The 23568-nt window shown below is 40.2% G+C and overlaps 1 protein-coding gene across 6 annotated transcripts in view; it reads left to right on the forward strand.

Annotated features, from left to right (window-relative positions):
- LOC135206676 (malonyl-CoA decarboxylase, mitochondrial-like) overlaps positions 1-23568 on the forward strand; it is a 119949-nt gene that overhangs the window by 50233 nt on the left and 46148 nt on the right. For all 6 annotated transcript variants that reach the window (XM_064238060.1, XM_064238062.1, XM_064238065.1 and 3 more), the window contains 4 exons: positions 1422-1556; positions 7962-8117; positions 21129-21284; positions 22074-22272. In XM_064238060.1, coding sequence (XP_064094130.1) covers positions 1422-1556; positions 7962-8117; positions 21129-21284; positions 22074-22272 — 646 coding nt within the window. The remainder of the gene's footprint in view (positions 1-1421; positions 1557-7961; positions 8118-21128; positions 21285-22073; positions 22273-23568) is intronic.

Below are 23568 nucleotides of genomic sequence, written 5' to 3' on the forward strand. Positions count from 1 at the left end.
TACAGGTTTTGTGTTTGTGAGAGAGTGTTGTGGTATCATGGCATCCCAAAACCCTTCTACAAGCTCCAGTTTGGTTCCTGCAAGACTCAGAGGAAAATGTCCTGGTGTAGGAGGTTATCCGTGTTCGCGTTTCCTGTCCTTCATGAGTACTGATCTTCATTCAACTTGTAGGTGCAGAGCAAATGTATTTAGTGAAGTTAATCTTTGTTCAGAATGCAATTCTTGGTCTCCTGAGCAATGGAAGAGGTTCGCCAAGAATGGTGAGTATGATAGGAAGTCAAAGGTGCCATCTTTGGATGATAACCCTTCTGGCTCACTGACAGTGCAAACTCTTGATTTTTCCTTTGTTGGCTAGATCTCTTCCAGTTGATGGTCGTTCCCCTTCCTTTTCTCCCATTGATTCGTCTTTAGAACCTTTGGGAGTTGGTTCAGGAGATTGTATATATAATGCTTTAAGATAATAGTATTGTACGATAAGAATAGTACTGTATAATAAGGACAGTACAGTACTAAAAAGATCTGTGACACTCAAGACATAACTTGTGTAACTTGTGTTATCCATGCCAAAACTAGCAATTAATCATCATGCATGGGACAGTTTTTCTTACTAGTAGACTGTTCCCAAAATTATGCTTTCTTCATTTAATAGGGTCTTATTTCAGATTCATTGCCAATAAAGGACAAAGACTCAAATGTGAGCTTGCTAGGAACTTGTTGGGTTCCAGCGTTGCCGCTGTGTCAAGTTAAGTATATCTTGGTTTTACCAGACCACTGAGCTGATTAACAGCTCTTCAAGGGCTGGCCCGAAGGATTAGATATTTTTACGTGGCAAGAAACCAGCTGGTTACTATTAGCGGGACCTACAGCTTATTTTGGGATTCGAACCACATCGAGAAATGAATTTCTATTACCAGAAATAAATTCCTCTGATTTTGCGTTGGCAGAGCGCCGCTGTGTGAAGGGAATAAATTAAGAGAGAGGTGAAGGTTGAAGCAACAGAAATAGACTGTTGCATGATGATTCATGAGGGGGAAGAACTTTTTTAGGAATATTAAGAGAGGTGTGAGGTAAAGAAACAGTCAGGTGTTAGTCATGGTCATTATAATCAGGAACATCTGTGGAGTGGTCATTACATAATTTGTTTGCTTTTTTTCAACAAGAGAAAAAAAACACTAATTTTTTGTTTCTCCTTATTCTAACAACATCATGAAGGGATTTGCCACCTCAATAAAAATTGTAATACATGTTCATAGTCCCTGTTTGTTAGTAGCTTAACATTGATTTTTACTGTATTTACTTTGGGTATGTTTGATTCCAGTGCCAGTTTTAAGTTCTTTATTGTCACTGGAAATACTTGAATGGGATGAATTTAATGAATACCTTGTTGTCAAGTATCAAAAGTATCTTTCCATTTATTACAGGAAGATATGCGAGACATGTGCTACTATTATACCCAATTGGGCACAGAAGAACGTTCAGAATTTCTTATCCACATGGCTACGTCTTTATCAATAGATCACAATGCTGTTCAAGAGCTCATTAAACATAATCCAGAGGTATGTCATCCACTTATCTTATTTTTCCTAACTGATATTAAGTAGATTAGGCTGCATAGTGGCTATGTAGCTTTCAAGCTTGTGTTTCAGCTAAACTTGTACTACCTTGTGGGTTTCTTTGTTTTTTCTTTACTGGTAAAACTAATTAAAGAGATGTCATTGTTGTCTTGATTAATTGCTAGAATGTATTTCTGCTATTTTTTGCCTGCATTAGAACTTGAATTACAGTATTGAAAAAGTGAATGAAATAGTATATGGCAGTATTTAGAATCAGTACAGTAACCTTTTAGTTTTATCATATCCATTAGTAGACTTCAGGTGTTGTTCACTAAAAATCTTGTAAGATTTCAAGAAAAATTCTGTTAGCATTATCTTACTGTGTTAGGATGTTGTGCACAATGTAGGAAGAAATATCTTTATGTGAATTACAAATCTCTTACTTTTATCAAAGCCTTTATACCCACTTGGGATGAACAAACCAAGTGATACCCAGTTGTTGATTAAATGAATAAATGTAAGGTGAATGACGCCTTTCCCATCTAGTAACCCTCTGGGAGAGTTTGAGCTTACAAATTATTTACTTTTGTTGGTGTTAATAGTACTGAGTACTGTTCACTTAAACTGATCTTTCCATTTTGTCTCTAGCATAACGCAGTAATGTACTAATCCTTTGTCTGTCTTTACACGAGTAGTTGGAATGGAAAGCTGTCGCTAGTAAAGTTCTACAGAACTCTACAGAAACAGTACAAAAAATGGCTGGAGATCAGAATTGAGTTATTTGTACAGGTAGACTATCAAATTTCTGGCATTATTGGGTCCTAGGTCATGCTGGATTTTCGATTTTCAGGACCAGCGATGGTCCCCCTCTTGTCAACGCACATTGAACAAATATTAAATATAAAAAAATTAAATGAAAAATGTACAGGTATTATAGAAGATTAATTAAAACAGTCTGTGAAGGGGGCATCTTTCAAATAATTACCTGCTACTGTACTATTTTTCCTGCATCTGTCCATGCCCATTTTTTATGCAAAATTGACTACTATTGCACCCTGTCATTTTTGCATGTGACATATACTATGGATTTTAGATGAGGTATAATCATTTGCTCAATGTTAGACATTGATAATTTCATTCAGCAAGACATTCTCTATCAATGATACTGCACAGTACAATCAAACAGTGTTTTCATTTACACTACTTTTTGTACAATTCAGTTTTAGTAGAAATTTTGTCCTCCGCTTTTGTACATCCACTCAGTTTTCATACAGTTGAAAATGCTCTTTACCAAACACGTCTGCCTGACCGTGTGTCTTACAAAGCATCTCAAGCGTTTGTGACCAAGTCTGTCTTCGTTTCTCATTGAGCGAGCATCACCCCACACTTTTATCTGGAACATATTTTAATAATCCATTGTTTTTTGTGCTTTTTGATTTGAGTGCCACTACTAACTAAGCCACTGTGGGGCCAAAGAAAGTTCCAACTGCCATCCCTTCTATAAAGAAGATGAAAAACCTGTAGCAAAGTTCAAAAGTGGTGTACACATGGCCGATTTTGATACCTGAAGTCCTTTTGGACGAGGGTGCCACTGCTAAATAAGCCACCATGGGACCCAAGAAAGTTCCGAGAGCCAACCCTTCGATAAAGAAGATGAGACACATGATTGAATTAAAGAAAGAACTTGTAGTAAAGTTCAAAAGTGATGTATGATTGGCTGATCTTGATACCATTGGATGAGCCTGGTGGGGACACTGGCCTCCATCAAACAGTTTGTAAGGTTAGGCAGACTCCATATGAGAGTTCTGCAGTTCTTCCTAAGGGCCAGCTGGAACAGGAGAATGCGACCTGACTCTTTTGTATTCCCCATAATTATCGAGATCAAGTCAGACCTGCGATGGTGGATGCCTGCAAAAAGACTTTCGAAAGGAATGTCGCTTCTTCCTGTGAAGCACAACCTAGACTTCTTCGCTGATGCTTCAGACCTAGGTTCGAAAGCCCATTTGGGGGACATAGAGGTCTCTGGGACATGGTCTCAAGTCAGAGGAACCTTCACTTAAATGTCAAAGAACTCAGAGCCATTCATTTCGGTTTTCTAGCTTTCTTGGATACAGTCAGCAGCAAAGCAGTGGTGGTCAATTCAGACAACACCACGACACTGGCCTACATCAAGAAACAGAGTGGGAGTCACTCTTTCCTCTGAGAGGCAACAAAGGACCTCCTACTCTTGGGAGACCAGAATTGAGTGAAAATAGTCACTCGCTTCATCTCAAGGAAGATGAACATACATACTGGCAGTCCCTGGTTATCAGTGATTTGGTCTTATGGTGCTTGTCTAGTGCCAAAATTCGGCAATTTTAGGCACCAAAACGTGCCACCAACGAGTACTTATGGGCTCCGATACCTACCTAACAGAAGTACCATTACAGGCAGTCCTCGGGTTACGACGGGGCTTCCGTAAGCCGAAAATCGTCGTCAGCCGAAAATTGTCGTAAGCCGGAACCTCATGATAAGTCCTAAGAAAACCTTACTTTTAATGCTTGGGTGCATTAAAAACTATGTTAACTGCATTCTTATTGCATTTTTCATCAAAAAAAACCTTTAAATATTGATTATTTTGCATTTTTGATGTCATATTTCTTCTGCCAGATCAGTGTTGTAGGCGTCATAACCCTGGAAATAATTTCTGATGAATATAATTGAAAAGCGCCTTAACCTCGGAACGTCGTAAACCGAGCCTGACGTAACCCGGGGACTGCCTGTAAACCAATTATCGCTGCGGATTTTTGGTTATCAGCGATTTTTGCTGATCATCAAGCAATAGGAAAGGAACCCCCGTCGATAACCGGGGACTGCCTATATTAGCACACAAACTCCGCCATTGGAAACAGGTCCTCCCTACATAGTGGCCAGGTCTGTAGCAACCTTTGGAAACTGTGGGGCAGACCAATGCTGGATCTGTTCTCCATATCAAGGAACCACCTGCTTCCTCTCTTTTGCTCTCTGACCCCGGACCTTCTGGCATGAGCAACAGATGCCATGTTGCTGAATTGGTTGGACTTGGACCTCTGCCTTTCCTTCATTCAACATGGTCAGGGAAGTGCTGAACAAGTTTCAATCACATCACAATGCGACAGTGACCCTGTTAATGCAGTTCTGGCCCCCAAAAAGATTGGTTCCCAGATCTTGTGAGTCTTCCCCAGGCAAATTCACAATAGCTCAAAATTTTCATTGGAACCTAATTAATTATCATACATGAGTTTTCACAGACATGCTCTTTTACAGTTCTAGATGGTAAAGGTAAAATTTGATAAATTTAAAATTATCTACTGCTAACTACGAGAGAGAGAGAGAGAGAGAGAGAGAGAGAGAGGAGAGAGAGAGAGAGAGAGAGAGAGAGAGAGAGAGAGTGTTACATAAATATCATTGACCAGCTAATGGCATCACTCCCCAACCTGTCACATTAACTTGACATATTGGACAGCACTGGCTTCCAGCTTCTCTTCAAGTTAAAAATACAAGATGAGGGAAAGGATATGTTGTTTCTTTTAAATACTACCACCTACAAATTTTGTAATTACAGTTGTATTATAATTATTATTAGTACTATTTTTTTTTTTATTTATATAAATTTTTTTTTTGGTCTATCACAGTCCTCCAATTCGACTGGGTGGTATTTATTGTGTGGGGGCTCCGGGTTGCATCCTGCCTCCTTAGGAGTCCATCACTTTTCTTACTATGTGCGCCATTTCTAGGATCACACTCTTCTGCATGAGTCCTGGAGCTACTTCAGCCTCTAGTTTTTCTAGATTCCTTTTTAGGGATCTTGGGATCATGCTTAGTGTTCCTATGATTATGGGTACAATTTCCACTGGCATATCCCATATCCTTCCTATTTCTATTTTCAGGTCTTGGTACTTATCCATTTTTTCCTTTTCTTTCTCTTCAACTCTGTTGTCCCATGGTATTGCGACATCAATGAGTGATACTTTCTTCTTGATTTTGTCAATCAAAGTCACGTCTGGTCTATGCATGTATCACCCTATCTGTTTTGATACCATAGTCCCAGAGGATCTTTGCCTGATCGTTTTCTATCACTCTTTCAGGTTGGTGCTCGTACCACTTATTACTGCAAGGTAGCTGGTGTTTCTTGCACAGGCTCCAGTGGAGGGCTTTTGCTACTGAATCATGCCTCTTTTTGTACTGGTTCTGTGCAAGTGCTGGACATTCGCTTGCTATGTGGTTTATGGTTTCATTTCTCGTATTGCACTCTACATATAGGAGAGATTTTATTTCCATCTATCGTTCTTTGAACATATCTGGTTCTTGTGCTGCTGTTATCATTCCTTCAGTTTCCTTCTTGAGCTCTCCCTTCAGTAGCCATTGCCATGTGTCATCATTGGCTAGTTCTTTAGTCTGTCTCATGTATTGTCCGTGCATTGGTTTGTTGTGCCATTCCTCTGTTCTGCTCGTCATTCTCCTGTCTCTGTAAATTTGTGGGTCTTCGTCTACTTTTATCAGTCCTTCTTCCCATGCACTCTTCAGCCACTCGTCTTCACTGGTTTTCATATATTGCCCCAGTGTTCTGTTCTCAATGTTGATGCAGTCCTCTATGCTTAGTAGTCCCCTCCCTCCTTCCTTTCATGTTATGTATAGTCTGTCTTTATTTGCTCTTGGGTCTAGTGCTTTGTGTATTGTCATATGTTTCCTCGTTTTCTGGTCTATGCTGCGAAGTTCTGCTTTCGTCCATTCCACTATTCCTGCGCTGTATCTGATTACTAGCACTTCCCATGTGTTTATGGCTTTTATCGTATTTCTGGCGTTGAGTTTTGACTTGAGTATCGCCTTGAGTCTCAGCATATATTCTTTCCTGATCGTGTCCTTCATCTCTTGGTGTTTTATATCCCCTCCTTTCATTATTCCCAGGTATTTGTATCCTGTTTCATCTATGTGTTTGATGTTCCCATCTGGTAGCTTTATCCCTTCAGTCCTTGTTACTTTGCCCTTTTGTATGTTGACTAAGGCACATTTTTCTACTCCCAACTCCATCCTGATGTCCCCAGATACAATCCTTACAGTCTGGATTAGGGTATCTATTTCCTTGATGCTCTTACCATACAGCTTGATGTCATCCATGAACATCAGATGGTTAATTCTGTTGTCTCTTTTCTTGAGTTGGTACCCAGCATCCATCTTCTGTAGTACTTTTGTCATGGGAATCATTGCTACTACGAAGAGTAATAGGGACAGTGAGTCGCCCTGGAAGATCCCTCACCTGATATTAACCTCTGCTAGTCTTATTCCAGAGCTTGTAAATATTGTATTCCAGTTGCACATTGTATTTTTGAGGAAGCTGGTGGTTTTTTCCTCTGCCCCATATATTTTCAGGCATTCTATTAGCCATGTGTGTGGTAACATGTCAAAGGCTTTCTTATAGTTTATTCATGCCATGCTTAGGTTGGTTATTATTATTATTATTATTATTATTATTATTATTATTATTATTATTATTATTATTATTATTATTATTATTAGAAAATATTAATAAACATATACATGTACGTATATATGCTTATTTATTGTAATTCTTACCAAATCCTTTAATTTAGGATATACCAAAATCAGCAAATAATGTACTAACTAGCGTAGTATTCGACAATCACTGCCACGTTAATTAAGTAAGCAAAAAGATTGAGCACCAGAACACTCGGTGCCATCTATCGGCCGCCGAGTAAACTACTATACTCTGTTTTTTTCCATCTGTCCATCCGCCTGTGGTGGTTGCGCATGGTAACACTGCGTCCCGGGCTTTAAATTGTTACGCTATGTTTGAGTTTTAGGTAAATAAAAGGATATCTGGGTGTACATTTGAAACTGAAAAGTGGTTTAATAATTAACTGTATGCGAATTACACCGTTAATATTCGAAATAGGATATTATTTAAAGACCGGGACGCATGTTACCATGCACAAACACCACAGGTGGATAGACAGATGGAAAAAAATAGTGTATAGTCTAATGGGAGCAGTAATTTTAAAAGTTTGATGGACATTTTGAAGCTTCAATTGTAAAAGAGGTTCCAGACCAGCAGTTACCAGAAAATCAATGGTCTACTTATACTACAGGGATTACTAATGAATTCTGATCTCCTGCTACCCATTTAACTATAATGAAAGTAAAGAGTTTATGTTAAGAAGTTGGAAAACAATTTACTCATTGTATACAAACCTCTTATGTTCTTTCATTTAATCAGGAATCTGGAACTTGGTTTGTGCCCTGAATTGGCAATAAGGGTCCAGTAGATGTAGGAAGATTCCATAAAAAATACATTATATTTTGAATGTAGAATCGTGATAAAATTTTTTTCAGGGTGCATCAATATTTTACAATTCTTTTATTTCTTCCAAGTTTGAAAATGGAAGTCCAGATGCAGAAGCTCATGTCATGCGTTGGGAAGACCGTCTACGACAAGCATTACAGCCTCCTCACTATTGGGTTGCCTCTCAAGTTTCACGACTGTCTGGGGGAGTAAAATTCTTAGTAGATATGCGTCAAGATTTACTTGTAAGCATTTTTAGTCTATTGTATAGACCTATTGTTTGTATATTATTTTTTCTTTGTTGTTCAGTCGTAAGATATGTACCTTGGACCCCCCGTATTTGTGTTCTCGAGATTCGTGGACTCATATATTCACGTATTTCTCTATGAACCATATCTACCCATTATTTGTGGGAAATTCACATATTTGCAGTATTTTTATGTGAAAAAATATCCGCAAATTACTGTATTTTCATATCAATTTCAAGATTAAATGCAATTTTTGTTATAAAACTATTAAAAAAATCAGGTATGAGCATTTTTAGTTTTTTTTTTTTTGAGTTTGAATGAACAAAATAGGCAGTTCTTCTTAGCATTTTTATATGGATTCTAAGCATTCGTGGATTCTAGCTATTCATGGGGGGTCATCTAGAACGCATCCCCCATGAATACGGGGTGTCCAATGTACTGCATCACAAGAGTTATTTAGCTTAGTTTAGCATTTATTTATATTCAGCCTTTGAATTTACATTCTTTTTTATTTCTGCCTATTAGATCTCTTACCTGTCTTCAATTTGTGATTATAGTGGACCCCCCATATTCACGCACTCGGGATTTGCAGACTCGCATATTCACAGATTTCTCTTTGGAACATATTACCCATTATTTGCAGGAAATTCGCGTATTCACAGAATTTTTCTGTGAGAAATATCTAAAATTACTGTTTTTATGTATGCAACTTACCAAGTAGTTACATAGCTATAGTTTCTGAAACCATCAGGAGCTAGAATTTTTGAAATTTGCGGAAGCGCTAGTTTGTTTTGGTCAGGTGATATCCCCCGCCCACTATCGGGGGAGTGAGGAACCAACACTGTCCGAAAATCAGTTGTTTCTGCCGGCTGGTACTGTCAACACAGTTTCAGTAGCAGCGGAATTTTTGGAATTCTTTGCCGTCGCTGATTGTTGGAGTTATTTGGTGAAGTACTCTGAATATTGGAAGTTTTGTTTTCAGTGATAGCTATTTAGGAATGGAAATAGTTTAAATATTTTTGCACCAAAATTCACTAGTTTTTGAATTGGTCTACATAATGTCAGACACTAGTTCATCTGGGATTAGGTATTGTAGTAAAGGCTGCAATACTAGGATCGCTAAAGCGGGTAATGATCCACATTCAATTTGCACAGGTTCTACGGGACAGACTTGTACACCAGATCAAACTTGTGGGGAGTGTATTAATTGGGATCAAAGGACTTGGAAGATCTTGACTAGTTACACGAACAAGTTAGGGAGAGATAAAAAGAGAAAAGCGGCTTCTAGAGCTAAAGCAAAAAGCTTAATTAGTCAGGAATTGTTTAATGATAATTTGTCTCTTTCTGAACCTTCCCCTCCACCTGTCGTTCCCAGTCCTAATCTTGGCTCTCTCACACCCGTACCCAATGCTGAGGCCAATTTAGAGGCAAGAGTCGATCAGAAATTTTCGATCATGCTCCAAGCAATGGATAAATTAGGAGCGTCCGTAAAAACCCTAATGGACAAGGTAAGTGGTGAAGTAAGTGCAAGTGTAAGTGTGGTGGAGGAGGTGGCTGTTTGGCCCACTCATTCTCCTAGGCAAAGGTCCCTATCAAACTCCCCACGAGCAGTCGCCCCCTCAGGGGATTCTGTTGACAAATCCCAGATCGCAACAGAGCGCCATTGGAAAGGCGTCTCTAAAGGAGTACCGCTGTCGTCTAGTGCTTCCAGCTCCGAGGAGTCCTCTCCCAGGCGCCAGTGGCGATTCCATGATGAGTCCCGTCCATTGAAAAGGAGGGCTCGTAAGTTGTCTCCCTCTCCAGTCCCCTGTAAAAAGGCTAGCCCTTTACGGAAGGAACAGCCTTTGTGTAGTTTTTGGGACTCTCCAGAGAGATTCTCTCTGGATACGGCAGGAGAGGGACATCGTAGTGAGAGGATCACATCCTCTAAGTCGAAGTCGTTGTCGAGAAAGTCTTCCTCGAGCAGATGTTCAGAGGTGAAGAGTATGGGGAAGAGTAGACTTCCGGAGATGTCTTCAGCACCGGTCCGCACCTGTAATACTGAAGGACAGGTAAGACTGCCATCACTCCCTCCTGTAATTCCCAAGACTCCTGGGAGACATCTTCAGCGTTCGGAGCATGAGAACCCGCTGACTCCCGAGTGCCCATTGGCACCACAGTTTGCTCGCTCACCAGAGCAGCCTTTGGTGCCCGGAACTTCTGCGGCGACGCTAGAAGAACCTTTGGCTCCCGAGCGTGAATTGGCGCCCAGGAATACAGTTGCAACCGAGTGTCCACTAGCTCCCGAGCGCCCACTAGCGCCCGAGAATCCACGAGCTCCCGAGCGTCCAAGAGCACCCGAGCGCCCACTAGCGCCCAAGCGTCTGCTAGCGCCCGAGCATCCACAGGTATATATGCAACCAAGTGCACAGAGAGACCAGTCTGAAGTGCTCGGACAGTCTAGGTCATCAATTTCAGCTTCGGGCCTACCAACAGGACTTCAGGTGATGGCTGCCCCCGATCATTCTCTGTCAGCCATTCAGAATAAGTTAGACAGCATTTTGGGCTTTATTCAATCTGCAGCGCCCCCTATCCAACCTGTAGAAACATTATCACCTATTTCTTCAGCTGGAGAAGAAGAGAAAGGAAAAGAGGAGGATAAAGAGTCTTCTCTCACTGCCTACAAAGCCTTGCTTTTTTACTTTGTAGACAATTTTTCAGATTCATTCTCACCAGTAACCCCCATGTCTCCAGTGTCTTCTTACATGAGGGACAATCAGGAAGACTCCAGGAAATTACAGAACCTAGTACTGTCCTTTTTGGCTTGAAAAGCGTAAAAGGAAATTAACCTTTGGCTTAAGGATAAGAGGGATCAAGGCAAGTTCAACTTCTGCTTCCCTCCTTCTCGTCTTTCAACTAGGAGACACTTGTGTTAGGAAACCGGAGAAGCTCTCTCTGGGTGTGTCTGCCTCCGCCCAGGGAGACTTCTCCACGCTTATTGACTCGGTGAGAAGATCGGCTTGCAACTAGGCCAAGATGTTTACGGCGTCAGAATTAGACCACCTCATTAAGAATATCTTTAAGGTATTCGAAGTTTTTAGTTTCCTGGACTGGACAGTAGGAGCCTTGGGACGTAAACTGAAGAGCTATTCTATGTTGAGTGAGGAAGCTTTTACAGACATTTCAGGAGTGATCTCCTGTTTAGATGAGGGGATTAGAGACGGTTCCGCGGAACTAGCCTCTCTCATCATGTTAGGTATATTAAAAAAGAGAGAACTATGGTGTTCTTTTACATCCAAGGGAGTATCTCACACCCAAAAGTCTGCCTTGTATTCACCCTTGGATAAGAAGCACCTGTTTCCAGAAGAGACAGTAGTGCTAGTTGCCTTCGAAATGCAGAAGAAAGCAACACAGGATCTTCTCGCATTCCACTAACGGACTAGAGAAAATATCCCTTGTGTACGCCCCTCGCCAGCCAGCCGAGGACAACCCTTTTGGGGCAGGGGATTTGGTAGATATTTCCCAAGATCAAGGGACAGAACACGTTTCACCCTTAAATCTATTAAAAGATCCTCAACCAACCCCTCGACCAAGTAGTGTATCAGTCCTTCATGCGCCAGTAGAGGTGAGGCTCCATCAGTTTTGGGAAGAATGGGAAGCAAGAGGGGCAGAACCTTGGATCGTAAAGGTTTTAAGAGAAGGATACGATATTCCGTTCAAGAGAAAGCCACCATTATCAGGCTCTCCAATAGCTTTGACTGCTTACTCAGAAAATTCAAAGAAGTTCATCGCCCTTTCGGAAGAGGTTTCGTCTCTCTTGCAAAAGAAAGCAATAGAGTTAGTAGAGGAGCCACTAACACCAGAGTTTTACAATCGTCTGTTCGTTGTCCCGAAGTCATCGGGGGGATGGAGACCCGTATTGGACATAAGCACTCTGAACCTTTATGTGCAAAAGACAAAGTTCAAGATGGAGACGAATCAGTCTGTCCTTTCATCAATCCGTCAAGGGGATTGGATGATCTCCATTGGTATGGAGGATGCATATTTTGACATCCCAATACACCAAAACTCAAAGAGGTTTCTACGTTTTGTCTTCAGGGACAAAATATACCAGTTCAGAGCGCTGTGTTAGGGGCTTTCGACCGCACCACAAGTGTTCACCCGAGTGCTAGCTCCCATTGCGAAATGGTTACATCTAGTCGGGATAAGGATATCCCCTTACTTGGACGATTGGCTTCTCCGGTCACAAACAAAGGAGAGGTGCACGGAGGACCTTCAGAAAACCCTGACTTTAGCTCAGGATCAAGGACTGTTAATAAACAGACGAAAGTCGCAGGAGCCTGCTGGTATGGGCGAATTGGAATTAAACCACATTAATTCCGAGGTTCGTTCAGAGGAAACTCAAAGTTCTCGCGGACGAACTGAGCCGCAGGAGGCAAGTACTTCACACGGAATGGATTATGAACCCAGTGGTATGCCTCGAATAGTGGGAACTCTGGGGGAAACCTATGATAGATCTGTTTGCCACAGCGAGAAACCATCGTCTCCCCCTTTACTGTTCACTAGCCCCGGACCCGAAAGTATGGTCGACAGATGCGATGCTTTTGGACTGGTCGAACAAAGACTTGTACGCTTTTCCTCCATTCAAGATGGTGAGAGAAGTCATCAACAAATTCGGAACGCATCACAACGTTTCGATGACTCTCATTGCTCCATTCTGGCCAGCGCAGGAATGGTTTCCAGATCTTTTAGACCTTCTAGTGGATTGGCCAAGGTTACTTCCTCAGAGAACAGATCTACTCGGACAACCCCACTTCAGGAGGTTCCATCAAGGACTATCCACTCTGTCTCTAACCACTTACAGACTGTCTGACAACTCTTACGAAGGAACGGGTTTTCAAGACAAGCGGCGAGAGCTATTGCGCAGTGCAGAAGGGAATCTTTAAGTAAAGTCTATCAGGCAAAGTGAGCTGTGTTTAGAGCCTGGTGTAAAGAGCATAATGTTTCGTCTTCTAAAACAACTATAACAGAAATAGCAGATTCTCTTTTATATTTGAGAACAGATAGAAATCTGTCTACTGCGACTATCAAAGGCTATAAGGCAATGTTGGGATCTGTTTTCAAGCACAGAGGATTGGAAGTGTCGTTGAATAGAGATCTTGCAGATCTCATTAAGTCCTTCAATATAGAAAAATCCAAAGGTTCGAAGATATTATCTTGGAACCTAGATGTAGTACTTAAGTGGCTGTCGGAAACTCCGTGTGAGCCGTTACAAAGAGCATCATTGAGAGATTTGACGAGAAAGAAATTATTCCTAGTAGCCCTGTCTACAGCTAAAAGAGTGAGTGAAACAAATGCCATGGACAAGAGAATAGGCTTTGCACAGGGTAATGCAGTTTGCGCATTAACCTTGAGATTTTTGGCAAAAAACGAGATCCCGTCCAAACCATGGCCTCGTTCGTTCAGTATCAAAAACTTCACAGACTTGGTAGGACCGGAAGAAGAGGAGAGGTTGCTCTGCCTGGTCAGAGCTCTGAAATGTTATTTATAAAGGACAGAGAAAGTGAGGGGCCCGTCCGATCGTTTATGGTGTTCGGTAAGGAATCCGGCGTGCCCGATGTCTAAAAACGCCCTGGTGTTCTTCTTAAGTAGCGTGATTGTAGATGCTCATTCACAAGTGAAAGAAACTGACCTTAATAAACTTAAAGTAAAAGCTCACGAGGTAAGAGCAGTGGCAACCTCTCTCTTGTTTAAACACAATCTCTCTTTGGACTCGATTATTATAGCAACGTATTGGAAATGTAAATCAGTGTTCGCCTCGCATTAGTACTTGCGTGATATTGAAACAGTATATGAAAATTACAGTACCCTGGGTCCGTATTTAGTGGCGGGCACAGCATTGGGTAAGGGTGTGTGGGAAGTCATACCTTCCCAGCCTATCTCTTCGCCTTGAACGAGGTTGTTGAGTTTTTTAGGGGAGCCTAGAGGTACTATGGATATACTAGGAGTACCCTTCAGTCAAGTGTAGAGTTGGGTATGAATTTTATGGTTATGGTTGAGGTGATATGTTTTTTACTTTGGTAACATTTGGTTATTTGATACTGCGTCCTGGGCAGGGGCATCCTTCGGTTGACCATACTAGCCACGAACATTCCTTAGCTGCATGGGTCCCACTGTTTAGAGGACGAGCCATGGCTATACAGCCACGTCCCTATGAGTTAAGACGAGCGACTTCCAGAGGCAGTAATCAACTATTCAGCTCTCTTAACAAGTAAGGAACCAACAAGCATCTGCATGGATGCTAACACTAAATATATATTTTGTATTTATTAAGTTTTAAAAAGTTATGAGCATATCCATGGATCCCACCTCCTACAATGTGGGATTCAGCTATGTAACTACTTGGTAAGTTGGATACATAAAAATTACTTTTTTATGATAAAATAAGATTTTATGTATATACTTACCAAGTAGTTACATGATCAAAGCCCGCTCTCCTCCCCTCACATGGATAACAGGGCATAAACAACTGATTTTCGGATGGTGTTGGTTCCTCACTCCCCCGATAGTTGGCAGGGGGTATCACCTGACCAAAACAAACTAGCGCTTCCGCGAATTTCAAAAATTCTAGCTGCTGACGGTTTTAGAAACTATAGTTCTGGAGAGGGAGGCTTCAACCTTCCGGACTCACCAGTGGTAGCTTACACACTCCCCCTGAAACCCCCCCAAGAGGCGGCGCGAGCGCTAAACCACGCCCCCTTGGGCGGAGCTATCAGAGACGAGCGGGTTGACTCGGCAAAAGTAGTCACAATTTTGAAGTTGACTTCGGCATAGAAGGTTCTCTTTTCCCTCCCGCTGCGCCCACTGCTAAAATATGAAGAGGCAAATTCTTTCCTACGTGGATGTTCGTCGGCTGAGCGACGACTCCAGCGAAGAGGAGAATGTAGACCGTAACAAAAAACGTCCACAATCGACTGCAGGAAGTGAAATGCCTTCAAATTCTGATATCGTGAATATGTTACTCCAACAGAATCAAACTCTCATGAAAATTATTCAGAAAGGGTAAGGTTTTAAATTCTGTTTACAACGAAACCGGCATATGGAAAGCAGCGGAGTTAGACTTATGACGTCACAAATGCAAATGGCGGCCCACATACGTAAGTTTGTTATTGTTTTGAATGGTTGGAGCAGCCAGTTCCGAACGTAGCGTAACTGCGTAAGTAGCGTAAGCAAAGCATGTGCATGATTACTACATGAAATAATGGTATAAAACCAACTAAATGCTCCAATTTATATATAACAAGCTTATAACTAGGTATACAATACAAATTGCGTGCTTGACACATCAAAACCACGCAGCTTAATAGGTAGTAGGCTAGGCCACAGGTAAGTTAGGCTGTTCGAGTTCACGTTTCTCATTTTAAACCTATCGATGCTAGCCTAGGCCCTGGGGGGCGATCTGCAAAGGGTTACATAGGAAGCAGGTCTAGATTATGTTAATAATAACAGATACATACCTTACATAGTCACTTAATAAGGCCCTGAATTAACCTAAGTGGGAATAAGGCCCTGAATTAACCTAAGAGGGCTATTTGAGTCGTGAACCCCTTTGCTTGACTTCAGCCTTCTAGGTCCGCTGCTGTCCATATTTACGATACCTGTTGAATAAACACTTTAATTAAAGTATGGTAAATAAATCACTGATATAAAAACATTCAACTCGGCAGAAGTGGTTTCACCTGCTGAAGAAGAATGAGGCTCCCCCTCCTACTAAACGCTCGAGATCACCTGAATTACCTGAAAGTGCAAATTTAGACCTCTTTTCCTTTTATAATAATGAAGATGAAAGTGATTATGAAGATTTCAACCTTCTTACCTTCCATAAACCCATTCCTTCATATATTTCCACCAATTTCAAAGCTGAACCATCTTTTCATAGAGAAGGGAAAATTCAATTGAATAACTCACTAGTAGCATTAACTTTCAGTGAAGGCCATAGTGATAACATTGATAAATTCTTTGTAAGTAGTTCTAAAATAAGGAGTTTTCAGACTTTTTTAAATTAATAAAATCAATACTCCAAAGTTGAAATTTCTGCCTGAACCGTAAGATATTTGATGACACCCACAAGAGAAAATTTTTCTATGACCATAGAAAATATTAAGAAATAGTATTTCTGCCTTTCAAGGGCATGCAGCACTGGCACACATAGTGTACCCCTCCAAAGTAAATGACATTGAGTTCCTGTCCAAGATTATTATTGGTCCCCTAAGGAAGAGCATAGACCTAATACAAAATTTGATAAGGAATTTCAGAACTAGAGCACTTCCTAGATACCTCAAGGAAGAGATAAGAGATCTCATAATCAAAGCAGACATTAAAGAAGTTTGGAATTTAACTGAAGACCAAAAAACAGCCATTGCTGCCTGCTTTCGTAAGGGTCCCCTCCTCAGAGGAGGGGCAGCAAACTTCAGGGGTAGGAAATTCAACTTGGGGGCAGATTTCAGGGAAGAAGGTTCAGTTTCCTCAAAGGTAACCCTAGCTTTAGATTCAAGTCTCAGCCGCTTAGAAGAGGTAATAGGCGAGGTGGGTACAGGGGGGGAGGTCCCAAAATGGACAAGCGAATAGTTCAGGAGCCAGAGAAAGGAAATAAAAATAAATCATTCTCTATCCTAGAAATTGAGCCTTGCTCCACACCAGGTCAAAGAGAGGTTTTTTTCAGCACCAGTTTTTTATGCACCAGAGCACAATAAGCTTCACTCAGCGCCAGACAAGATGTTTGCTCAGCACCAGAACATGAGTTTTTCTCGGCACCAGTTGATAACGAGGTTTATCACATCAGGCACCAGTTGATAATGAGCTTTGCTCCGCACCAGTTAATAATGAGCTTTGCTCCGCCCAGTTAATAATGATTCTTTGCCCGCCACCAGTTAATAAGAGCTTTGCTCCGCACCAGTTAAAAATGAGCTTTGCTCTGCACCAGACCACCATGACATTGGGCCTAATGCTATAAATAAGGATAGAAGTCAAGAGACCTTGCCTTTGGACTCAAACCCAATGAATAACTACTCCCAGAGCCCCCCAGCGAGTAGGATAGGTAAGTCATTACTAATGAACATTGATAGTTGGAGAAAGCTTCCTGATGCCTCTTTTGCTTGTAGAATTATCAATGAAGGTGAGAATTCCATTTAATAATAAACTAAAAGCCCAGAGATCATTAAAAAGGGTAGGTAAAGATAGATTTTATTCAACTAACAAGCGGAAAATATTGGAAAGAGAATGTGACAGACTGCTAAAACTAGGAGTCATAGAGCAGATCCCCAGAACTTCCTTTTACTTTTCCAACCACATATTTTATAAATTAAAACCAGATGGAACAGTAAGACTAATCTTTGATATGAAGGTGCTTAACACCATGATAAGAAAACCTTCCTTTACCATGCTTAAGGCCAATACAATATTTCCCTATCTAACATCTAACTCTTGGGCCTGCAAACTAGATTTAAAAGATGCTTATGGCACATTCCATTACATACAAGTAGCCAGAAATTTCTAACCTTCAAGCTAGGTAAAAGGAAGTTCAAATGGACTGTGGTACCCTTTGGACTAAAGACAGCTCCTTATATATTTTCAAAGATAATGTACACGGTGATCAAGTATATTAGAACTACATACAACATCTTAATATTCAACTATCTTGATGACATTCTCATATTAGCAAAAAGATTATGTAAATATGTAAAAATCCACATTCAGTTAGTCATTCGGAATATTGTCAGACTTAGGATGGAATATCTCTTTTAAAAAATCTACAATTGAACCGGCTCAAAGAATTGAATTTTTAGGAGTGCATTACAATATGATTAAGAAAACTATGAATCCCATTCAGAAAAACATAGAGAAGTGTATCAAATTGGCCAAAGCTTTCTCCAACTCTGTTAAATCTGACCTTCACTCCTATCAGATGTTAATTGGAGCCTTAAATTTCAGTGCTTCCTATACAAGCTGGGGAAGAGTCCATCTTAAATATCTCCACAGATACCACAGTTATTTTAATTCAGGGTACAAAATCATTCCACACTCCTTCAAAATATACCTAAAGCCATGGGAACTGAGACAAATGTACAGAGAGGTTAACATTCCAAAACCACAAATAGATGCAGAACTTTTCACAGATGCTTCCAACCAGGGTTGGGGAGGAGCATTAGTAATAGCGGGTCAAATACTCTCAATAAATGGAACTTGGACACATGAAGAATCCTCTCTTCACATTAATGTAAGAGAGTTATTAGTGTGCTTCTATTCTATGGAACACTTCACTACATGAAGAATCCTCTCTTCACATTAATGTAAGAGAGTTATTAGTGTGCTTCTATTCTATGGAACACTTCACTACAAGGTTATACAACAAAGTAGTCTTAATTCATGTAGATTCAAAGGTTACAAATTGTTGGCTAAGGAAGCAGGGTAGTATCAGAAACAAGGTAGCTCATGAACTTGTCAGGAAAATACTAAGTAACATGAAGGATCATAACATACAGATAAATTCCAGATGGATCAGGGGAGTAAGTAACACCATTGCAGACTCACTTTCCAGAGACCTGGGTTCAATCCACACAGAAACTTGCCTCAGTGACAGTCTATTCTCCTTAATCTGCACCGACTTCAATTTCAACCCGGAAATAGATCTGTTCTCAAATGGCTTCAATACTAAGTGCAAAAAGTTTTGTTCATCTCTTCCAAACCAAAAAGCCATCAGCAATAATGCACTTACGATTAGCTGGAAGGGACCAACACCTCTCTATGCCTTTCCACCAGGATTCTTACTACACAAAATAGCTTTTAAAATCTATAAAGAATGCAATAATAACATGCTTTTCTGTACCATATCGCAGGGGACAGAACCATGGATTCCATTAGTGAGGTCAGTTTCGAAGCAGCACAAACTATATACTGTGAAGATAGAAGACTACCAGATAGTTCTCAAGGACTGTATCTCACCCTCAGCAAAGCTCCAATCAACTTTGATCGCCTTCAAAATTTAAAGGACCTGCTCCCAAATGTCTTTCCTCCTGAGGTTTGCACCAAAATTGCTATCAGCTTGAGGGACAGCTCCATGCACAAGTATGAAAACCTGTATAACATTTTTAAAAGTTTCATTCATAAGGAGTATGGAAGCGACAACAAATTCCCCCTGTTAGCAATTATTTTATTTTTCAATCACCTTATAGACAAGGGACTGGCTTACAATACCCTGAAGAGCTACAGAGCAGCTTTAGGTCCTATATTGTCAGGATATTTCCCAGGTTACTGTCTTGCAGAAGACAAATATGTCAAAGCAATGATATCGGGGGTGAATAGAAGGAAGCCGAGCAACACTCACCAGTTCCCTTGCTGGGATCTAGACAAAGTAATTTCGTTTCTCAACACCACAAGAGATAACTCTACTTTACTACTGACACAGAAAACCTTATTTCTAGTAGCCTTAGCTTGCCCTTTAAGAGCAAATCAATTTAACAATCTCTGCATTTCCAGGAGCACCTTCACCCCAGAACACATTGTCCTACGGAACCACCCTTCCTTCATGGCCAAAAACCAAAAGAACAACTACACACCAATAGAGATCAGCTTTAGAAAGCTTCCTAACAGAACCAAAAATAAATATGTCCAGTCAGACAATTGAACTTCTATTTGGAATACACAAACAAAGTCTGTAGGGAAAGAAACATAGACAGGAAAGACCACATATGGCTAGATGAACACTTCAAGATAATGTCTTTACAAAAAATGAGACAACTTTTTAGGGAGTGCATTTTCAGAGCCGACCCAAATGCAACTAAACAGTCAACTAATTTCCACTCTATAAGGGGTCAAGCTTCATCAAGACTGCTATACAATGGTGTATCTTTACAAGAAATCATGTCCAGAATGAATTGGAGAAGCGACTCTGTCTTCAGCTCTTACTATGCTCTCCTCGGCTTACAGGGTGCTTTCGATGCTGTGGTCGCTGGACTTCATCTTCAAGCCCCTGAAGCATCGGCCTAGCTACCACTGGTGAGTCCGGAAGGTTGAAGCCTCCCTCTCCAGAACTGTAAGTTTACTTGTGAACGAAGGTTCTGGAGTGGGAGGTGAGACCTTCCGGACTCACCAGTGGTAGCTTACACACTCCCCCTGAAACCCCCCCAAGAGGCGGCGCGAGCGCTAAACCACGCCCCCTTGGGCAGAGCTATCAGAGACGAGCGGGTTGACTCGGCAAAAGTAGTCACATTTTTGAAGTTGTTAAAGCACAAAAAATAACACAGAAGTGGTTGAGCTTACCTTAGGCTTTTCAAGTTATGAAGAAATTACTGTGAAGGTGCAAATTTGTTGAACACAAAGGTCTTTTTACTAGTAAGGTCAATCTTCTTGTGCTGTTTCGGTTGAAATAAATAATGAAAGATTGCAGTTAGTTTGTTTTCTCTGGAATAATAGTGATTGTATGTATGTATTCTTGTATATATAACCTACTCTGTTGGATTATGAAGTTTGTTAGAATATCCTCTCCTAGGTACATGGTCTCCTCGGCTCCCGGGGGAAGGGTTGGAGGGAGACCCAGACCTTGAGTCCGGAAGGTCTCACCTCCCACTCCAGAACCTTCGTTCACAAGTAAACTTACAGCTATGTAAATACTTGGTAAGTATACATAAAATCTTATTTTATCATAAAAATGTCATTTTTATTTATGAATTTCATCATAAAATGCACATTTTGTGATAAAACTTTAAAAAAAAACAGGGTTTTATTTGAGTTTTTAATGAACAAAATACTTAGGCAGTTGTAAGTATTTTTGTAGGGGTTTCAACTATTTGCAGATTATAGCTATCGTGGATTCTAGCTACTATTTGCGGGGGTTTCTGGTATGCATCCCACACAGATACAAGGGAACACTGTACATTGGTAATTATTTGTCACTGGTGACTTATGCAAAGATTGTAGCCCTAGAATTGAATTAAATGCAAACCTAGTTATTGAATGAAAAATACTTTTCAGAGTACTCTTTATACAAAGACATCTGATCCAACAAACTCTGCTGTTCTTAAAACTTTGGATGCTACTCTTCGAGATCTGCTGTCACTTTGGTTCACCGTTGGGCTTTTAGATGTACAGCGGATCACTTGGGAGTCATCATGCAGTATGTTGCAAAAGGTAGATATAAGATATTCACTTACCGTAGAACTTTAACTTTTGTATGCTAAGGGAAGACCAACTAAAGTTCACAGAAAACTTAGTTCCAGAAGGACGAGGAAAACCTTTAATTTGGTATTTCACCCCCCTTTCAAACTCTTCCAGTCATGTTAGTACCCTAGTCTCACATGATGTTTTATTTTATGATGGGTGTATTGTATAGCCGTAGACTTTGGGGAGTCATTATTTTCATTCTTAAAAGTGGTGGTGAATTGTGGTGTGGAGATTTTAATTCTTTTTATATATTATAGTATACATAATAATCCCCTACCCTTTTTCCACATAAGTTCTGCTTAATGGACTTTGGTCAAAGGTGTGATCTATTGGCTTGAGTAAATCACAAGGTTTCCTTCATCCAGACTTATCTTGTATACCTTGTTCAACCACTCATGTTTTCACCACTGTAATGCAGCATCTCACCATTACATAATTACATCAACTGGTGTCTTTCCATCCTATAACCTCTTCATTGTCCTTCTAACTTGCTCAGCAGTTATTTCCACAAGCATTCTGTAATCCTTTCTACTCATATTATTCAGCTGTGCATCTCCTGTCTTTCACACTAAAAAAATCTTAAAAACATCCAGTACATTATATTATAGTTGGAGTGTCAGTGTTGACCTTAGAACCCTTTCTTTCTCTGACAAAATCTTTTTAAGATTCTCAAATTTTCCATTTCTTAATGTTTTTTTATATTTTTCATGAGCATATGCCTTACTGTTATTTTATTTCAATTTTTTTTCATGGCAGGTTTCAGAGTATGAGGCAGTTCATCCAGTACGTAATTGGGCTGATTTGAAGCGTCGTGTAGGGCCATACAGAAGGTGCTTTATATTCACACATTCCTGTATGCCAGATGAACCATTAGTTGTCTTACATATTTACCTCACAGATGAAATTTGCAGATCCATGAAAAATATATTACAGGGCTCAAAAAGTTCTTCATTTGGTGAGTTTGTATTATCTTTGTATTCTTATGTTTCTGAACATTTCATAAAATCTTGTGACTGTGTCTGCTTCCTCTGCCATCTGATAAACATGTGATTTTCAAAACTTGAAGTATATAGGTGTGGTGAGGAGATGATTGGTAGACGGCATAAGCTTTGTACAACCATGAGCAGCAGTGTTTGACAGCTGTAGTGTTAGGTTATGAAAATAATACTTAACATTGCTTATTTTAGAGAGAAGGGCCATTACTGTGTATCTTTAGAATGAGAGTATGTTCGATTCTAATGTAAAATATTATAAATGTTAGTTGTTATATATGTACCTTCTGAGCATGCTGTTTTGTATATGCAACTTACCCAATAATTAAAATAGCTATAAGTTCCACTTATCAAAGCAGCTTGAATTCAAAATTCGTGGGTAACTCTTCAAACTATGTAGGTGACAGTTCCGTCCACTAGTGGGAGAATAGGAATTTACTGTATGCAGAAAGATAAGTTTTTTCCTGCTGTTGCTGGGTAAACGTTGATGATGGTGGTAACTTGTTCATTATATTCTCTGGTTATTTAACTCGATTTCAGCGGTGTGCATTCCCACTGGAATGCATATTTAGTAACCTTCAGTAGAATCTCAGGATGAGTTTTTTTTTGTTTTTATAATTGTTGAGTTGATTCATCAACTAATCTGTTGTTTACTCTGACTAGCCGATGAGAGCAGTTCGTCCCTAAAGTAATTTTCGTGTGTTATGCCATTCCTTTAGGCCAAACTTTGCATAATTTTTTTTTCAGTTATTGTACCTTTGTTACCTTTAAATTCTCCAATGATGTGCTTTCTGAGTACGTATAAATACGTACTTGCAAACTGTCTTTTGCCTCAAATTAATTTTTTAATGTTTCGTCATTCTTTTAGGCTGAAAGGTAAGCAACTTCTCTTGTCTTGCGAGTTGCTGATATGAATTTGCCTTCAAACTATACTGGGAATGTAATCGTTCTTTGTTTAAATAATGTTATGGAAGTTTTTAAAAAGAGTTTTCATACCATTTCTAGTGACTGGCATGCTTTAGTTGAAGGAAGCATAGAATTTTTTCCTATTATTTCTTCTTGTAATAAGGTGTCGAGTTTTACAGAGCCAGAGGGTGCAATGCACCTTAATTGGTCACCACTTTCAGTGGATGGGTTGTGGTTTTATCTCAGTGTAAGTGACAATGTTGTATGGTTGTCTTTATTGGTGCTGCGCCCTTCGCAAGAGTGAGGACCTATCATGCTTTACCAGTATTCGGACAGAAGACCTTTGCTGTAAA

The sequence above is a fragment of the Macrobrachium nipponense genome, chromosome 31 (genome assembly GCF_015104395.2).
Source record: "Macrobrachium nipponense isolate FS-2020 chromosome 31, ASM1510439v2, whole genome shotgun sequence".
NCBI classification, from domain to species: domain Eukaryota; kingdom Metazoa; phylum Arthropoda; class Malacostraca; order Decapoda; family Palaemonidae; genus Macrobrachium; species Macrobrachium nipponense.